The following is an 18,722-nucleotide window of genomic DNA, read 5'->3' as shown; positions in this document are numbered from 1 at the left end:
CCCACCCATTCGTTCATTGGGTGGGGTGGGTTTACACCTATGGGTAATTTAGAATCACCTGTTTATCCAGTTCCACTAATTGTATGTCTGTGGACTGTGGGGGGAAGCCAGAGCACCCAGAGACAATCCACGGAGACACAAAAAGTCCGCAGCCAAATATTGAAGTCAAACTCAGGACCTTCTTGCTGTGAGGCAACAGCGCTAACCTGTGCCATTGTGCTGCTTGCTCAGTAAAAGAAAAAAAAAGGAAACAAGCTGAACAACAGTGAATAAATGATTTGCATCAAACCCTTGTTTATATTCCCTAAAAAAATCATATTTGGTTGACTTGGTTACATTTATCATCCGTGCCACACCTGCTCTGTGTCCTTTTAGTCTGAACACAATTCTTTTCGCAGGCTGTGTTTCTACGTCTGATTCATCAGCAGTGATATAATTTTCATGTAATATTTGAATTTTGATAAGAAAATAAGGGGTAAACATATTAATCAAGTTACACTTGATTACTACAGTTTCACTTACACCATAAAGTTTTTTTCCCCTTTACAAATAACTCAGTAACTGTTTAGTTACATTTTCTGTAATTGGCTGAAATAATCACTGAAAGTACAACACAAAGAACATATTCATGTAAAATTGCTGCAGTGGAATGTCCTTTTAAAACATATACAGGCTTACTGGGTGAAGCACAGAGTGCAAGGAGAATAAATAATGACACACCCAATAATCACAATTGAATCCCCATGTTTTATTTCTTCCATAACACAGTTCTCTTTTTTCTGGAAGTGCTCTGTGCCTGAGGCAGCTCTGAAATTATATATCTGTCTGGTGGAGCAGAAAAAAAAATTCTCCTCAGAAACCCCCCCCCCAAAAAAATCCTAGAACAGCAGCTTTTGTCGATTTCATCTCACTAATTTATTTAAAAAAGAGGTATTACATTATACTACTCTGTGCTTTACACTATGTATAAAATGTACTGTACTGTGAACAGTGAATCCAAATCAATCCGTCTTTTTCTTTCTGCTGTGTTTAAAAAGTCCCATCATAGTAAAGTGATGGTGCTGTAAGTTCAAGTTACATTTCATGGAAGTGGATGCAGGGAGAAAATGACATGACCTCCTGTGCAGCCTATAAATAGAAAATGGTAGCCATAATAGAGAAGTGAAAGGGAAGACAGACATGGAACAGCATTAACACTATTTGTAACAGATAATATGTTATCAGTCAGAACACTGCGATCGATGCACTGAAGTTAGCCTGTGCTGTTCCTGCAACACTACTGTGCTTTTGTAAAGTTTCATCAGTGATATTAGTCTCCATAATTAGTGCAAAGTGCAAACAACAAGTTTCCAGGTTGTGCGTCGGACAGGCTGATTACTGGTCAACACTCAATACGGCATTGCCGTCCCCACACTTTGCCAACACATGCTGCAATCAAACACTTACATACTGAGGTGGCATTATTTACTCTTAATTATTAATGTTGAAATAAACAGAAATATCTCAGGTGCTTTGTAATATATCTAGAAAGTGCAACTATTACATAGCCTACAGTATATTACGGGTAAAAGATTCATTCATCACTGCACGTTTATATGGGGATTGCTCAGTTTTTTTCATCTTAGCAGATACTGCAAACTAAAAGTGGTTGTCTTGCAAATGCACATGATAAAAAAAATACAATTCAAGCACATTTTCAACATCATGCAGCTGCAGATGAAGGGACATTTGCAAAATGTCTGCTCTGTTATGAAGGCACCACCTACCACCTAAGGAAATTACATTATTTTATGAGCCAAAAAACCCCAACAACCCAGATTTAATTTTCTGTGAGTCTGATGTAGTTTCCAGTTGGATCTTCATCCACTTCTTGCAGACATGTAGAAATGGAAAGATGCTGGATGTGAGTGTAGGTCTCCAACGCTATTGCCTTATATTCAATATTCAGTCTGCACCACCAACACTTAAAAGATTACAGTATTATAGCTCAGTTAAAGTGTACAATAATGCAAAAAAAGCACACCAAAACAATAGCGAGGCTGCTTTTACAGACATAAGAGATAACAGCATACTTTGATAGTAGCGCCATAAAACAATGCATGGCGATAATCACATCTGGATCACCCTATAATCATGCTATTCCACTCAACACAAAATGTTAAAATCAAGAAAAGTTTACAATCAGTGAACATCTTTTTCTTTGCATCACACATGGAAAAAAGCCAAAAAACAAACAACATAGAGAAAATACATCTACATGGAACAAACATCTCAAAACCGCTGCTAGTTTAAAGCTGTTTCTCCATGTTACTGTTGCTCTGCTTTGGCTTATCTCAAATACATTCTCAGTCCCTGATGCCAAAAAGTGCATAATCCATACTTACCATAAGAAAATAAAAGAACAAAACTGATAAGTGAGCATCTTAGTGGAATACATTCCTCAGAAGCTAAAACACTACCTCCAACAGAGGTCAAAATCTTCCCTTCATAAAAATTGAGGGTCAATTGCATGTTGTAGCCACCATGGGGCACTGTTGCATACCCTTGTCAGTCAGGTATTACAGTCAGACTGTGTGCTGTGGTAGTGATGGGCCAGATGTGAGACTTAGCAGTTTTCAATGATTTTGAAAGATTGCCAGGACCAATTAGACAACTAGGTCAGTGTACTAAACCCAACTCACCAAAAGAGTAACCCCAAACTTCCTAATGTTCGCACTAAATATTTCTTCCTCTTCTAATCACTGTGAATAGCGTTTCTTCCTATCCTTTATTGTACACTGGTTTATTCAAGGCTCTCTCTACTATTCTGTCTCCCATCATCATATCAGTTCGTTCTCTGAAGTCGGTTTCCTGTCTTTTTCCCTTCCGTTCAGTTGTAGTGGAGATGTTCTGCCAGGGATTGCCTCCGGGTCGGTGGGGAGGCAAACTCAAGGTTTTGACCCAGCTCACCGTCAGGGGAGGCAAGCTGCAGAGCTACTTCGTTCTCATAACAGAATGACGACCGTGAACTCTGAATGTACTTCTGCTCGGCCAGATCTTTAGCACTGCAGGAAGGTGTGTTTGGGATTTCGTAGGTCCGATGGAAAAACGAGTAATCCACCTGGAAAAAAGTATAGAACAGTGACTTTTAGTTAAATGCTCAAAAGGCTCAAAATGACAGTACTACCCTGCTGATGTTTAGTTGAAGAATGTTTATTGCTGAATACAAGAGGCTACTTTTGAGTGCTTCCTTATTCACCTGCATGTTTGATTTGACATGTTTTTGTATGCTGATGCCTCTCAAGATCCAATCCTAAACTGACTTTTGTTCTTTCCCAGGAGCAAAACAATACATATGTTATGTAACGTACAATTAGGGCTGATAGAATTTTACTTTTGCTGATGCTTAATTTTAAAATCTGTGTAATGCTAAATTTCTGATGCTTTCTGGCTGATGAAGTCTGGCTGTTCTGGATGCATCATCTCTTGGTTGTTTCTGTGCATAGCCGGGATTCTCGGTCTGCATTTTCATGTGCTTTGTCACATATGTTGTCAAGCCTTTGACCAAATATCTAGCTTCTACTTTGCAGACAGCAAGGAAACACACGTTAACACCAAACAACACGTCAACACATGCCAACTATTGAGAGTGAAAACATAACTTCTTGACTGTTATGAACACATTACCATGGTGGTGGTATTTCCCTGCATGTAGCTATACTTGTTAATGTAAACATGCTGAAAGTAGGAAGTGTGAACATGAAAGTATGCAATCTGAGATATAACAGCAGAACTGAGGGAAGAGAATGACTCATAGCCTTCAGATGAAGGATACTACTTTGGTCAAGCATTTTTAATTAACGCAAAATGTTACAGATTGACTAACTATTACCCAATCAGCAGCTTAGACAGGATTAAGTTGATTATCAAGGACTATCAAAGTTTTAAACATTGACTCCTCTCTCTTTTTGGCACCACTGAGGCTTTGCTACTGGATGATAAATGGAGAAACACACTGAACTATATTTAGTTTGCTCAGCTTCACTCCTATTTTATCATAAAACCTGGTAAAATAAATATGAAGTCATGGCTATGCATCAGTGATGACTTAAAATGGTCTTAGATTTAAAGACTGGAAGCTGTGTCAGGATTAAATGGAAAAAGAGTTTTCTCTCTGTACTTCTGTTTTCACCTGGTAGCCATCTTTCCTCTCGAAGAGCACTGGTTCAAAGCGGTGTCCCCAGAGGATTTCAGTAGCCAGATAGGAGCTACGGCACTGCGTGGTCATGGCTGTGGCCTCCACCATGCCTTCAAGTATGACCACCACCTCCAGGTCAGAGTCGTTCTCCAGCGTTTTTTGGTCCATCTCAAAGAAAGGTGACTCTTCATTGATTTCATGGACAATTGTTACAGGCGAGACCAAGAAGATGCGGTCAGTGCCGGTGTCAAACCCCACGTTGATGTCCACGTTGTCCAGTGGGAGGTACTCTCCCTCTGGTGTCACCCTTGACTGGGAGCAGGTTTGAAACATAAAATAAAGCACAGTCATTATTTGGTCCATATAACGTCCCACATCAGATATTTCAGTTAATTAAGGCTTTTGGGGAAATATTAAAAAGAAAACAGAAAGATTTTTATTATTGGAACAAAGGTTAATTAATTACATCATGATATCACCTTGAAGGTAACACTTGACATTTTCTAAAGGTAATCTGATGAAAGCATTGTAAATTAATAATCTTATCCTGACCGAATTGCCTAGCATTTGGTTATTATATTCAGCTGAATCTCACTATGCAATTCTTTAGTCACCTTGCCAATCCATAGGCTTATCACTCACCCAACCTTGCTATTGAACAATATCCAGTTTTAGCATTCACAATTGTATTCCCTTCATCCTCAAACTTAATCCCATCTGCCCTGCCTAAACTTTGATATGGTCATGCTATTAAAAGAGATCAAATTCTCCACGCTGCAGCCAAAATGCTCTACAGATTTTGATCCTACAGAAAAATCCAGAGGGAACACACATGCAAACTACTGATATAAGGACAAACATTAGGGTAAACTTCAGTAGTCATAGAAAACAATCACCGAACCCACAGAGATACAGTATACAAGAGGAAATGAGATGACGAAGGACAATGGTCCTCAGTTAAAGAATTGTGGGCAAGTTAATCCATGGTAAATCTTCCTAACCCCAGAGGGAAAATAAAACAAGCTCTCATTAACTACGGTCCACAGAATACGGGCCAGATGGTCTCAGTGCTCTCTCTTTCTCTCTACCGTGACCTTTTTTTTCCTCTACTGCTCTATCACAGTAGCAACCTCTATTATTTGGTGCATTCCTGACTTTTCCCTGTCTCCGTGACAATCACCAGATAACTTCTTTGACCTTTTTCATGTCAGGCTTGTTTTCTGGCCTCCTTTTTCAGCAGTATGATTATTTGTATTTTTTCCCCTTACCTTCAGTAGTTGTGCTCTGACGTGTGCTTCTACCAGATGGCTTTTGCGTAGGTTTCCGACCCTCCACATCATACAGAGTTTTCCATCTCTCAGCGCCACTACAGCCGTGTCGGAGAACACCAGGGTCTCGTTGCGCTTCTTGGGCTTGGCAATCTTTGCCATGACTGCCCCGATTATGAAGGCGTCAATTATGCAGCCCACAATGCACTGCAAAACGACCGCCACCACCGCCAGGGGACATTCTTCGGTCACACTTCTGAAGCCATAACCGATGGATGTCTGCGTCTCCAAGGAGAACAGAAAGGCTGCCATGAAGCTGTTCACCTGGAAGAAGCATGGCTCCTCAACCACTGCCTCTCTATCAGACTCTCCTCCAGAGCCAGCATCTCCTGATCCTGGAGATGAACTTGAGCTGGGGGTAAGCCGAATGGAGAGGTCTCCATGTGCGGAGGCAATGAGCCAGAAGGCAAATCCAAAGAGCAGCCAGGAGAGAATGAAGGAGAGAGTGAAGATGACCAGCATCCATCGCCAGCGGATGTCCACGCAAGTGGTAAAGAGGTCACTGAGGTACCGCTGGCCCCTCTCGCTCATGTTGACAAAGGTGACGTTGCAGCGTCCGTCCTTGCCCACAAAGCGTTGTCGGGGCCGGCGGGTTGAGCGCTTCTTGCGTCGCCGGCTGGTAGTGGAGGGGGAAGAGAGTGAATCCTGATCTGATGAAGAACGGCCTTCCCCTCTCCCTCCTACACTACTGCCTCTTCCACTCTTGGGCCCTGAACACATTCTTCCTCCTCTCAACCCACCTTCTCCTCCTGCATCTCCTCCAGCTGACTCTCCAATGGCACCATGCCTCCGGGCATTGTTGGTGTTGCTCTGAAGAGGCAGAGCTTTGCCATTGAGGGCATGGGTCGGAGAGGGGCTGGTTGGGGTCCCTGACCCCGCTGGGCTCCCCCCTCCGCCAGATGTATCTGCAGCACTCTGTGCTAGCCTCATGACCTCCTCCTCCTCCACTGGCCCATCCACCACAGCACTGAAGCGTCGTTTTACACGTGCTGCCCCCATTATCTGCTACGAGTTCTCTGTATTTATAAGTGTGCCTTGTTTATCGATGTAATGAATAAGCACCTTGATACAGTCAGTGAAATTATGTGTGGTGTTAATGTCACAGTCAGTCTCTTTTAATACAGAGATAATTGTAGGTCCATGGCGCCCAATGGTAACCAGAGGATAACACCCTCCAAGGCCATTGGTCAGTCACTTTCCTTAGTGTCTCTTCCACAACTTTTTATTCTGTTTCTCCGTACAATCAGTCCTTTCAGTAATGGATTCCACGCAAGCTAATGGGCTTTCTTGTAGTGTGAGTTCAGTAACAACCAATGACCTTAAATCACAGTCACTTTAGTGAAATGAGGTGAGCTGAAAAGAATGACTTCAATAGTAGCCCAAAGAGTCCAACTCTGTGATCTGCAAAATTTCATTTGACAAGGAGTGGTAGAGCTGGGCTAACTTCGACATACATCAGAAAAGCATGCAGGATTGGTTCTATATAGTTGAAAACACTGAAAGGATAGTCTTGAGGTTTTTTGCTCGAGCAGGACTCATTTGATAAACACTTCAAAAACTATAAACTGATAATGCAGTGGAGCAAGACAATGGGATAGAAATGTGATGATATACAACGTAAGCAGAGAACACAAAGCCAAATTCAGGTCAAACAGTATGATAACTTCCAACATGCAGTCGAAACAAGAAAGAAACATGCCAATTCTTACGATCAAACTTCTCCCCACTTTCACAACCACTTGAGAAGGGCATGAGGAAAAAGACAATACAAAACCATCAAATCTGTACTGTTATTATTTATCATTCATAATTCATTGCCAAGATATCTTAATTCAGCTGGCTTAAGCTATTCTCATCACTTTCTTTCACGGATAAAGGAAATACAACTTTTGTTCCCAACACCAGGGACCCAACTGAAAAAAAAACATGATTTGTTTGCCATTTCTTTTCCAATCATGTCACTGCTTTTACAATTTCACACGTTCTTTTTAAGTGTCTGCAAAACTGTTTAATGGCCATTGTCAGATTCTCAAAGTATTTTGTGCACTGCCTCCTGGATAATATTGGCCAATAACTACATTTACAGCCACAACAAAGATATACCTCAACACAGCTCAGCGTTAGGGCTGAGAAATCACCTACGCCTGACAACAGATTAGAAAAAATGAAGAAAACAACAGAGGATGATTATTTTGACTATCTCTAAAGTTACTTAGCTTTACGTGGAAGATTTATAAAGAGTCAAAAGTTGAGTACAGCAATCACCTGATTTGATCTGTTTTCTGCAGAGGTCAACTCCAGAGTTCACAGGTCAGGTGTATGTCTAAACAGGAGGCTGTAACAGTTTCTGTGCTTGCGGACTCTTACTTGGCATCCCTGTTTGAACCAGATCACGAAGGCTATTTGAGCATCAAAGAGATTCCTCAAATAAAAAGCTATTTGCAGACATTAAAAAAACTCAAAAAACAAAAAACATCAGCATGCTAGAGAATCTTTAAAGTGAACCACAAGTTATCAACTAATGAGCATGGAAAAGTATACAAAATCATCAATATATCGAAATTATTACTAAATGCTTAATTAAAGCAAGAAAAACATGCAATACATCTGATAATGAAAAGGATGTGCTTGTAATATTAGCATTTACCTTGCCCAGTCATTCCCAGAGACCCTTACAACTGAATCCTGACAAAGTGTAAAAACCATGCAACCCATAATCATTTAGAAACCAGTGGACAGAATCAGTTACTCAACCATAACCGTGCACTGCTGAAGGTACAGACAGAACAGCAAAGCAAGAAGCAGGAGCTGTGGCTATAACTTTCCAAATACAGAGCAAGTCATTGCATCCAACCAGCAAAAGCAGGGTAAACAAAAAGTCTACAACAAATGAAAATGGGGGAAGAGATCCCTCCTGAAGTGAGAAGTAACATAAGGGTTCATCTTTGCTTGCGTGTTGACCTCCTTTTTTGACACATGTTCAGTGAGAGCACCGAGCTTTGTTGATCTGAGGGAAGGGAAGAGTCACAGAAGAAGGCAATGAAAGAGTCGGCTTCTTATTCCGCTTCCCCTTATTGAGGTTTCGGTGTCTGTGCCTTTATGTTTGGACCTTCACACCTAACCCACTGCAGACTTAAAAAAGAAATTAGAACAAACAAAAAGGAGAATAGAAATGTGATGGAAGTGTCAGAACTAGTTTAAATTATCATGTTGCCAAGTCAAAAGGCAATGAGAAGCTAAACTGCTAAAATCTGGTTTGTTGATCAGACACTTACCTTTGTTAGTGTATCCCTCTGGTTTATCAAATGCAGTTCATGGGTTGCTTTCTTGTGGATAGTGTTAAAATGAAAAATCAGACCTTCTTGTAGCTTCACCCAGATGTACCTGTGAAGTCAGAGAAAATGAGAAGAGAAACAAAGAGAAAAATGCATGTTTATATCCGTATGTTATGTAGTAATATTTGCAACGACCATTAAAACGTATCCACCATTAAAAAATGTAAAAAAAAAACACAACACAAGAAATAGCTCACTTATTTATACTTACAGAGGCAACTGAGAGGCCTCACAGGTTATCCTATCATAAAGAAGTCACTGATGAATCCCAGTTCTATCCTGTTTTTAGGTCAGGGTACCAAGTGGTGCAATATGAGTAATCATTGGTAAATGGTGGATTAAAGCCAATGGACTTGGAATGGAGGGGGTGGGAAGTCACTTGGGGAAAGAGAATTGTAACTCAGATGAATCACCACACCCTTGAATGGTTGGGAGTGGCGATCATGATCATGGTAATCTTACCAATGGTTTTGCTAATCCTCTGAGGTCTTACAAATAGCTACTTGTGTTATAGAAAGAAAAGGGGAAAGGTAGAATATAGTAAGTAATTGAATCTAACAAATGTCAACTCCCTGGAAACGCTCAGCCTAACCTTAAACTATGACTTGAGTTTTCTAATTAGCCAATCACATGGCAGTAACTCAATGCATTTAGGCTTGTGGACAGGATTGAGATGAGCTGCTGATGTTCAAACTGAGTATTAGAATGGGGAAGAAAGGTGATTTAAGTGACTTTCAATGTGGCGTGGTTGTTGGTGTCAGATGGGCTGGTGAGTATTTCAAAAACTGCTGATCTGCTGGAATTTTCCAGTCATCTCAAAGATTTACAGAAAATGTCCAGAAACAGAGAAACTATCCAGTGAGCAGCATTTCTCTGGGTGAAAATTCACTGTTAATACCTGAGGTCAGAGAAGAATGGCCAGCGTTTTTCGAGCTGATATAGGCAACAATAACTTAAATAACCACTTGTTATGACCACGGTATGCAGAAGAGCATGCACAGCATGTCAAATCTTGAAGAAGATTGGGTATAGCGGCAGAACACCAAACTGGATGCTACTCCTGTCAGCTAAGAACAGGAAACTGAGGCTACAGTTCATATACCCTCACCAAAATTAGGCAAATTCCATTTGGAAGATTGGAAAAATGCTGCCTGCTCTGGTGAGTCTTAATTTCTGCTGCGATATTCAGATGGTAGGGTCACAAGTTAGCATAAACAACATGAAACCATGCATCTATCTTGCCTTATGTCAGCAACTCAGGTTGCTTGGTGATGTAAACGGTGTGAGCGATATTTTCCTGGCACACTTAGTACCAAATGAGAACCATTTAATTGCCACAGTCTAGACTGGTCTGGTTGCTGATCATAAGCATCACTTTATTGACACAGTGCAACCATCTTCTTATTCACATCATTAATAAGCGGCCATCAAATCTGCAGCAACTGTGTGATGCTGACATGTCCATATGAAGCAAAATCTCTAATAATGTTTCTAGCATCTTGTTGAATTTATGCCACGAAGAATTAAATCAGATCTGAAGGCAAAAGGGGTCCAACTCAGTATTAGCAAGGTGTAACTAATGAAGTGGCAGATGAGTCTATATATAAAAATAAGTCAGTATCATTGATGGAGCTCTGATACCATGATTTACTCTTGTGATGCTTGAATATAAAGAGCAGCGGCTCCAGTTTAATAGGGTGAGCTATACTGCAGAATGTGACGTTTATTTTAAAAATTAGGAATAAAGGAAGAAGTCATTAAGTTCATAATAACACTTAATTCATCAATGCTCAGCAATGATATTATTGTTTTTGTAACCTACCGGTAACAGCACCTGAAGATGAAAATACAGATCAAATAGATAAGACAAAGTTCACATAGCTAAGCTTACTGTAATTGTTAGACATCTATCTCCAGCCTTGAAAAACTCACTATAAGCTACATGTAGTCCACTTTCAGAATTAATTACTCCTGCAGCACAATCATCTCCACTGAGAAATATTCACCTCATTTCCAACACGACGCCAACTACAACAAAAATATTCAATCAGTGCAACCAGTCACAACACGATTGGTTATTCTTGTTCGGTACTTTATTTAAAGTTCATAAAGACTTGCTTTATTTAAACACTGTGGAGTAAATATTTCACTGCTGAGGAACCTGTTGGCAGCCTGAATGTCCTCAGAGTCACAGATGCTGTAGAGATTTAGATGCACAGATTAATATTTCTGCCCTTGTACTCTAACTGATGACAGATTGAGCACATTAGCGTTTATGTTAAAAGGTAATAATCTGGTGCAATACAGAAAACTTCTACTGACAGTATAAAGGAACAACAGAGGGACACAAAATATGACAGTATGTGTCAGTATGAGTATCATCCTGCTTTGAGAGCTGCATGCAAATGCTCCTTTATGCTCCTGGCACATCCACATGTAGAAACTGATATATAACATGTGACTGCAACACTGTGGAAAATATTGTTGCAAATGTTGGAACGCCAGACTGAAATCAAACTGAACCCTAAAGTCTTTTATGGTTGAATTTTACACCAAACTGAACACTAACATTATGATTGTGTGATTTATGATTTACATGCTTATGCTGCCCAGTGTTTACTTAATAAAGAAATAACCCAGTAGGCAGTCCTGACCTTGGTACTTCTACTGTAACTCGTGCCAACCAAAGAACAAGTTCTCACATCGGCTATCTCTGGGCTGACTTGTCATTTGACGACTCACAACAGCCGCTGGAGTAGGTGATGAGAGAAGCGTGCATGTGGCTGATATGAGAGTGTATGTATCGTTATGTTGCCTAACCTTATCGTGTTGAGGTGGCAAATATCTCAAATGATTCCTCATACAAGAGCATTCATGGAGGGTTATGTGGGAAAATTGCATGTGTGAAGTTGTTGCTTCCAGAGAAGCATCTCATCTGCAGTCCTGCCTTATATGATGAAAGCTGGGCAACGTGATCAGACTGATCATGTTTGTCAGTCCTTTGACCAAACAAATCCCTTACAGCAAAACCATGTCCCTGATATTAGCTATCATAAAGGTTATTCAAACTGGAAGAAATATCCTTGAAGGTTTTGTTTTACACTGGAACAGGTTTGATGCAGTTCACAGTTGTATAAATGTTTTTATGGTATTTTGCACAATTAGAATAAAAACCAATAGTTAAATAGGTGACTATTTGATATGTTCTTTCAAATTCAGTGTTGTATGTTGTACTAAAAATATTTGGGCTGGGTTGGACATGGTGATTTTTTACAGTTTTTCATTTACAAACCTACAACATACAGTATCACCTTATCTCTGCTCCACCTCACAGCAGGACGTGTGCAGCTGTTTAATGGTTTTCTATTTCTGTATTTTTGAAAATATTGTATTTTATTTCCATATTCTGCATTATTCAGTCTTCTGATTTCAGTGTTAGTCACCTTCTGTTTTATTTTAATAATCTTTAGTCCTATGTTCAGTTTAGCTCCCCCACTGTCTCGTTAGTAAGTTCTGTTCAACTGTGTTCCCTGGTGTTTCCCCATCTCCCTGATTACTCAGTGTGTATATACATACATATTGTCCGAGTCTCCCCTTTATTCTTTGTTTTGTTATCTCTCTTAGCTGTGTCTTGTCCTAGTTTTCTATGAAGAGTTTTGATTATTTTGCTCCTGACCTGCTTATCTTTTTATTTTTTAAGTGCTTACAATAAAGCACTTTTTTTTACTTTTACACCTTGGCTTCTGAGTCCCAGAAGTCCCAGAAGAATCTACTCTGCCCATCACACAGCGAACCCCGACAGTTCTCCCTTTACTGTGTGGGTTTCCTCCCACAGTCTAAAGACTTTTAGACTTTTTAGTGCTTTTGAGTGCAAACTGAATATGGATGTGTGATCTTTGACTAGTCTAAGGACAAGAAAAGCACTAAATGAATAAATGTGGTTATTTGATACCAAAGATGTTGAACTTTCATTGTGTGCGGTCTCTTGATGGACTAACAATGCAAAGGGAAAGGTTTTTATGAATTATAAGATAGCTGAGGTTAATGCCTTAAGGACAAAAGCCATCCAGCCATTTTCTGCTGCTTATCTGGGTTTGGGTTGTCAGTTGTTAGTCTAAGAAGAGATGCTCAGACCCTCCTCTCGCCAGCAACATTCTCCAGCAGATCCTGGTTCAGTCTCGTGGTCTGGTTAATGCCCCAAAGACCTTTCCTCGGCCTGAATCACCTCAACTGGCTCCTTTTGAAGGAGTAGCAGATCTACTAAAAGCCCTTCCCAAAAGACTGAACTCCCCATCCTGTATCTAACTAAGCTCATTTCCTTTGTAACTACAATCAGAGCTCATGGCCATAGGTGAGAGTAGGAGCAAAGATCAACCAAGGTAAACAATAAGTTACCTTGACGCTCAGCTCTCTCTTCACCACAGCACAGCAGCCTCATAACCAAAGCCCATAATAAAAAATATTTTTCCAGGGAATGCGTATGACTAAATTATGACTTAGCAGGAAATCAGTGGTAAATCTACATAAGACATGATCAGAAATCCCCCTTAACCCTACGCCGTAACCTTCTATGCCAATTAGACTCGTTGCAAAGTGTAGTTACATTTCTCGGGAGGTGCACGTCAGGTTACGTGGAAGGTTGTGGCGTAGGGTTAACAGGGGTTTCCGGTTACATTGTAAATTCAGGCATTACTTTCCTCCATGCTTGTCAGATGAAGGACAAGATGTTCAGGCACTTAAGGCAATAATGAAAATGTAGGATTTGTTTTAATGTTCTACCTTGTTATTCTTTGAACAAATACAAAAGAATTATCATCTACCTTAACATCACTTTTTTTTTTTTAGATATCTTTCACTGCTAATCTGACAATATCAGCAGTGGAAAAAATGCTTCTTCCAGGCTCAGCCAAAAAACCCATTTGGTGAAGACATCAGTGAAGAAGAACATAAAAAAAACAAAAAACTGTGTGTAACTATACAAAACTCTTATGCTATTGGATAGACATTTTGCGGGGTATGGAAAGAAAACTGGGAATGTCTTTGAAAATGGACCCTTCATCTCTACTTTCAGGACATCAAAAATTGTTAAAGCCTGCTTGAATAGGTGTTATGATGTCCTTCCATATACTGCAAGGAAAAACATTTTTATGTCTTGGAAAGTCTTATAGAATGCTTTCCGCTGGAATATTTGACTTGCTTGTTGCTTTCAAGGGGAAAGTTTTTGTTTTGAGTCAAAACCTACAGAAATACCAGCATATGTAACTGTAGCATCAAAACGATAACCCAACAACTGTCGTAATAATGTCCTTTATAATCTAGGGAGCGTTAGATTGTGTTAATAATGAAATTTTGAGCATATCCACAGGTTGTTAGTGCTTGGAATAGCTTTGCACAACATTAACCCATTGACTTGACAGAACAGGTGCTTTAATGATTGCATTTATCGTTCCCGTGCAGGACCACAGTAATCCACTCTCACCACCTACTTTTCTGTGCTTTCTTTCACACCGGGTCGCTCATGATTTATTTTGCCTCTCTATGGCACCTCCCCTGTCCTCGTTCTATCCAGATTATCTGGACATATTAAAGTGTTATGTGGCCAGATTAGATTTGCAAAGAATATGATTCGACTGTCATTGAAAGATGTATTGAATAAACTTCACGTTGCAGTACCATCAGTATTTTTGCCTCTTCTGGTACACGGCTGAGCTGCCTTATTTCCTTTTTTCTTCAAGAAAACAATCTGAGCCAGAAATTTTCGCATCCCTTTTTTCTCTTTAAGGTATTTAGGTTTTATCACCATTGTGAATACAACATACAACACAGAACCTAAGCGAGCCTCTACATTGTGAAGCCACAGTAATATAGAGAGACATCAATAAGTCATATTGATCAATGGAGGTCAGAAACCAGGACACGGATTGGGTCTTTGTCCCTCTCTCGCAGTGTCCCTTGGCTCATTGTCAAGCCATTTTCTCTCCGTCTTTTATTTAGGCTTAATTTATATATGAAACCTCACCTTGCAAGGCAGATTTTAATCATGTTCTATATGCACAAAGACATTTCTCCAGAAAATCTATAAGCAAAGCCTGAAAATATAAGTAAGTAAATGCACTAACACTGCTGTGACCTTTTTTCCAGATCTAATCAATAGTTCATGTGGTGTTCACATTACCAAACAGTAACAGTTACATCAGAATATTAAGTAATATTATAATTGAGAAAGAATTGGGATCAAACCTGGATTTATAATGAGGGGGTGCTCTGTGGTCATAAGTGGTCATCAGCAACAGCAAAAGGCAAATTCAGCATGTGCAAAAATTATTCATACAGATATCTCTGCAGTTTCTTGTTATTTGTGTTATTTAAATGCTATGACAAAAACTTCTTTGAGAGAATGGAAATTCCTACTCTGCAGAAAGAAAGAACCCTACAGAAATGCTATTTTGGAATAAAAAAGGTCATCTATGGGGAGATTTTTAGTAAAAATGATTTGACAGACTGGATATAAAATATAACTGTCTGCTTTGAATGTGTGCATGCAAAACAAACAGCTACTGACAAAAAAAGTCTGTTAGTATATATTTGTGCCAAAGATCCAAGAGAAAGAGAGAAGCAAAATATATGAATTAGTTAACATGGCTTTAATACAGAATGCTATAACTTTGCGTTAACTAGCCATGAATTTATTATGTTATTAAACTGAAATTAAATAAGCTTACTCCACAGTTCAGCTTTAACTTGAGCTTTTACAAGTAAACATCTCCTTAAAAACAAATGGGTCAAATGTGTTTCAGCAGAATAAGGGGAACACAGAGAAACATTAGACAGGTGGTGTTACTGTGCTGTCTGATCTGTGTTTACACTGATGGAGAAAGACGTGAGGCTGAACATTTCCTAATGATACTGAAGAGTAACCGTGCTCTGAATATACACTATGGGACCCCAGCCCACATTAACCTTCAAGTAAGATCACTGCTTGACTCATAGCAAACAGTTTTAAAAGGGGACATAAGAGTTCATACTTTTTCCTGGATCCTACCTTACCTGCAGTGCAGCCAGACTGCTAACATTTCAGCTGGAGCTAATGAGTTTTTAAATGTATATCAGGAAAAAAAGACCCTTAAAATTTGAAACATTGTTTTCCAGTAAAACAGATGTTTTACTGTGCACAGCTAGGGTGAAGTAGTTACCAATTTCCTGCCAGCCAATGTGCACACACCCTCCTACAGCAGCATCTGATCATAAGCACAAGCATGCGGTCATCCTGGCATTCAGCCTTATTCCATCTAATTGAAAATTTACCGCTGCCGGTCCTCGCTCAGCTGTTCGCTGTGACAGAGGTCATTGTGTGATGACAACCAAATGTTAATCTCAGAGTTAAGACAGCGCATAAAGCAATGTGGTGGTTAAAACACAACACAGCACTTTTCTAATTAAGAAAATACTCAGAAGGCTGAAAAGCATGCAGACAGGACCGATAATATTAGAACCAACATCAATATGTTCACACTGCTTCTAATCCCCCATTTTATCTCATTTATCTCTTATATTAAAAATAAAAAACTTACTGCCCCATACTGGAGAAAAATCTAAAAATGGTGTTGTACCCACCCACCGCTAATACACATGACCCCACAGGTGCAGACATACCCTGGCATCCAATGAATATGCAGAGCTTTAACCGATCTGTTCAAAGCACAAACAACAATTCAGTGAGGCCATATGCAATAAAGCCGACACTATACTACAGTCAGCGTGTAGGCTACATACATTATATGAATAAAGAGCCAAACTGCAACTTAAAATAGTTATTGTTTATTCTTCTAAACTAAAAATAATCCTCTTCAGCTATCGGATACTGTGCAACACCATCTCCTACCTCCATCTCCTCCAACCGACAATCATAACATGCACCCCAGCAACATGCCAGTGCTAGTTTAATTTCAAGAACCTCTAAGACTGAAAATACAACGATTAACTACAGGAGAATAAAATTACAGGGTACTTTTAGATAAGGCAAAAAACAACGATAATATTGTGACATAAAGGCAGAAAGCAGGAAGAGAAGCTTTATCAAAAATGTCAGAAATAGCATCAAATACATATTTTAATATTTTTAGTGAATCATCCTGTTTCAATAAACACTGACATTAATTCTTCCATCTCTTCTAAAAACCTAAAAAGTAGTTATTTTTGATAACTGGTGATATACTGTAATCTGCAAAAGGACTCAAAAAGTGAAATCTGTAAACAGGTACACACGTGTTTACAGATTTCACTTTGTGTGTGTGTGTGTGTGTGTGTGTGTGTGTGTGCGTGTGTGTGTGTGTGTGCGTGTGTGTGTGAAATTACCAACAAGGAGGTTCTACCAAAATATGCCATCAAGCTGCATTATGTGAGGTAAATACAGGGTTGGAGCTTGACCCATGATGGGGAGAAATACTGAGCCACATTAGCCTCTGATTGTGTTTCCTTTTTCTCTCCCCTGTAACTTCCATTTCTCCCAACTTTATGGATGTTGCTGAAGTATCTATCCGTTAATATCTTTTCACTATAAGAAACTGTCAACTTTCAGTGCTATATATGCACTGATCAGTTGTCACCTAAAGGTCTTTAACGCTGTTTAAAAATGTAATCGGCTGGGTGAAGAAAATGTTATCTCATAATCCCGTACTTTGGTCCAACCTGCGGTCCGACCACGTGCCACCCTCAAAAATCCTGATCCATGCCATGTCACTTTAACGTTGCTGTACCTACCAGTGCTGCCTGCAAATAAACCTGGTTGGAAATGATGGAGGCTACATGTGTTTCACATTTTTACTCGTTTGTTGTTAAGTATTGCCTCATTTTAAAGCCTTTTTTTTAAAAAAAAATACAGATGTGTTTCCTATCAGGTTATGACTCACAAAGGCAGAAAAGGATTAAAGTTTGGGTGCACAAGGCAACCTTATCTCTCTGACATTGTTCGTTTTTCTATAAAAAAAAAAAAGGCTTCTTTATTATTCCTCCAGTAATCCTCTAGTTCTGCGCATTGTGAATAAGGTGAAAATACATTTAAGGGGAGATTTGACTATAACACATCACACACTGGTTTAAACCTGACACAGATGTTTAAAGCTGCAGAAATGTGAGGGTTTTCGGACTATTACAGTACGAAATAATATAAATATCAACAATTAAAATTACAGTCTGTTTGTTTGTAATCATAATTAGTGTTTGCGAACTTCCTTCAATCAGCAAAATTTAAGGAAAAGCAAAATTTCAAAAGTCAAATTCAATCAGCACTTACCCTCTGCTGACAGCGTCCTCCCATGAAAGCAGCGCGACGTCAGTTTGGTGTTTCGGGCTGTTTCCTTATTAAACCAGCCGCTGTTTGGTTAATTTTTTTATGATTAATAGCGCTGCGCGAGCTGACCCGTGCTGGCGCTCTGTCCGCGAGCCCTCAGGTCGCTGGTGTGCGCGTCCACGCAGCCGTGCTGTCCGCTCCCAACTAGACACGAGCACGCGCCTCGCCGGAATGCCAGAGTGACCTTGTCACACCAGCCTCTGAATTACAGTTTATATGGGTAATATCCCAACATGTAGAACCGAAACACCGATTATTTTTTAAATTCAAGTTATTTTTAGTGTTTTTATTATTATACGAATAGCTAGTTAAACAAGGAAGTTATTATTCTTATTTTTTTTTTAATAATAAACTAAGTTAGCTCATTTAACCTTAGTTAAGGAGGCCAAGAAGTGATCCATGCCACAGGATGCTGCTCTGCTGTCGCCAGTGGGATCCTGATTAAATAAATTAAATATAAAATAATCTATTTGTAATCCCACTTTTCGGCTTTTTGTGTGTAGGAGACTTGTATTTTAAGTTAAATTTACAAT

General features: G+C 39.5%; 1 protein-coding gene across 1 annotated transcript; it reads right to left on the bottom strand.

The window, feature by feature from the left end:
- Positions 1-727: 727 nt before the first annotated feature.
- kcnj14 (potassium inwardly rectifying channel subfamily J member 14) lies at positions 728-18,309 on the bottom strand. Its single transcript, XM_025911824.1, has 5 exons — positions 18,133-18,309; positions 8,781-8,889; positions 5,446-8,637; positions 4,172-4,489; positions 728-3,100 (listed from the first exon to the last, which is right to left on the bottom strand). Exons 3-5 carry the CDS (start codon positions 6,502-6,504, stop codon positions 2,870-2,872), a joined length of 1,608 nt encoding a protein of 535 aa, XP_025767609.1. The 5' UTR covers positions 6,505-8,637; positions 8,781-8,889; positions 18,133-18,309; the 3' UTR covers positions 728-2,869.
- Positions 18,310-18,722: the final 413 nt, after the last annotated feature.

Source organism: Oreochromis niloticus, linkage group LG11 (assembly GCF_001858045.2).
Source record: "Oreochromis niloticus isolate F11D_XX linkage group LG11, O_niloticus_UMD_NMBU, whole genome shotgun sequence".
NCBI classification, from domain to species: Eukaryota; Metazoa; Chordata; class Actinopteri; order Cichliformes; family Cichlidae; genus Oreochromis; species Oreochromis niloticus.
Note: the sequence above shows the minus strand (reverse complement) of the source record. Positions and strands in the feature narration are given on the sequence as shown.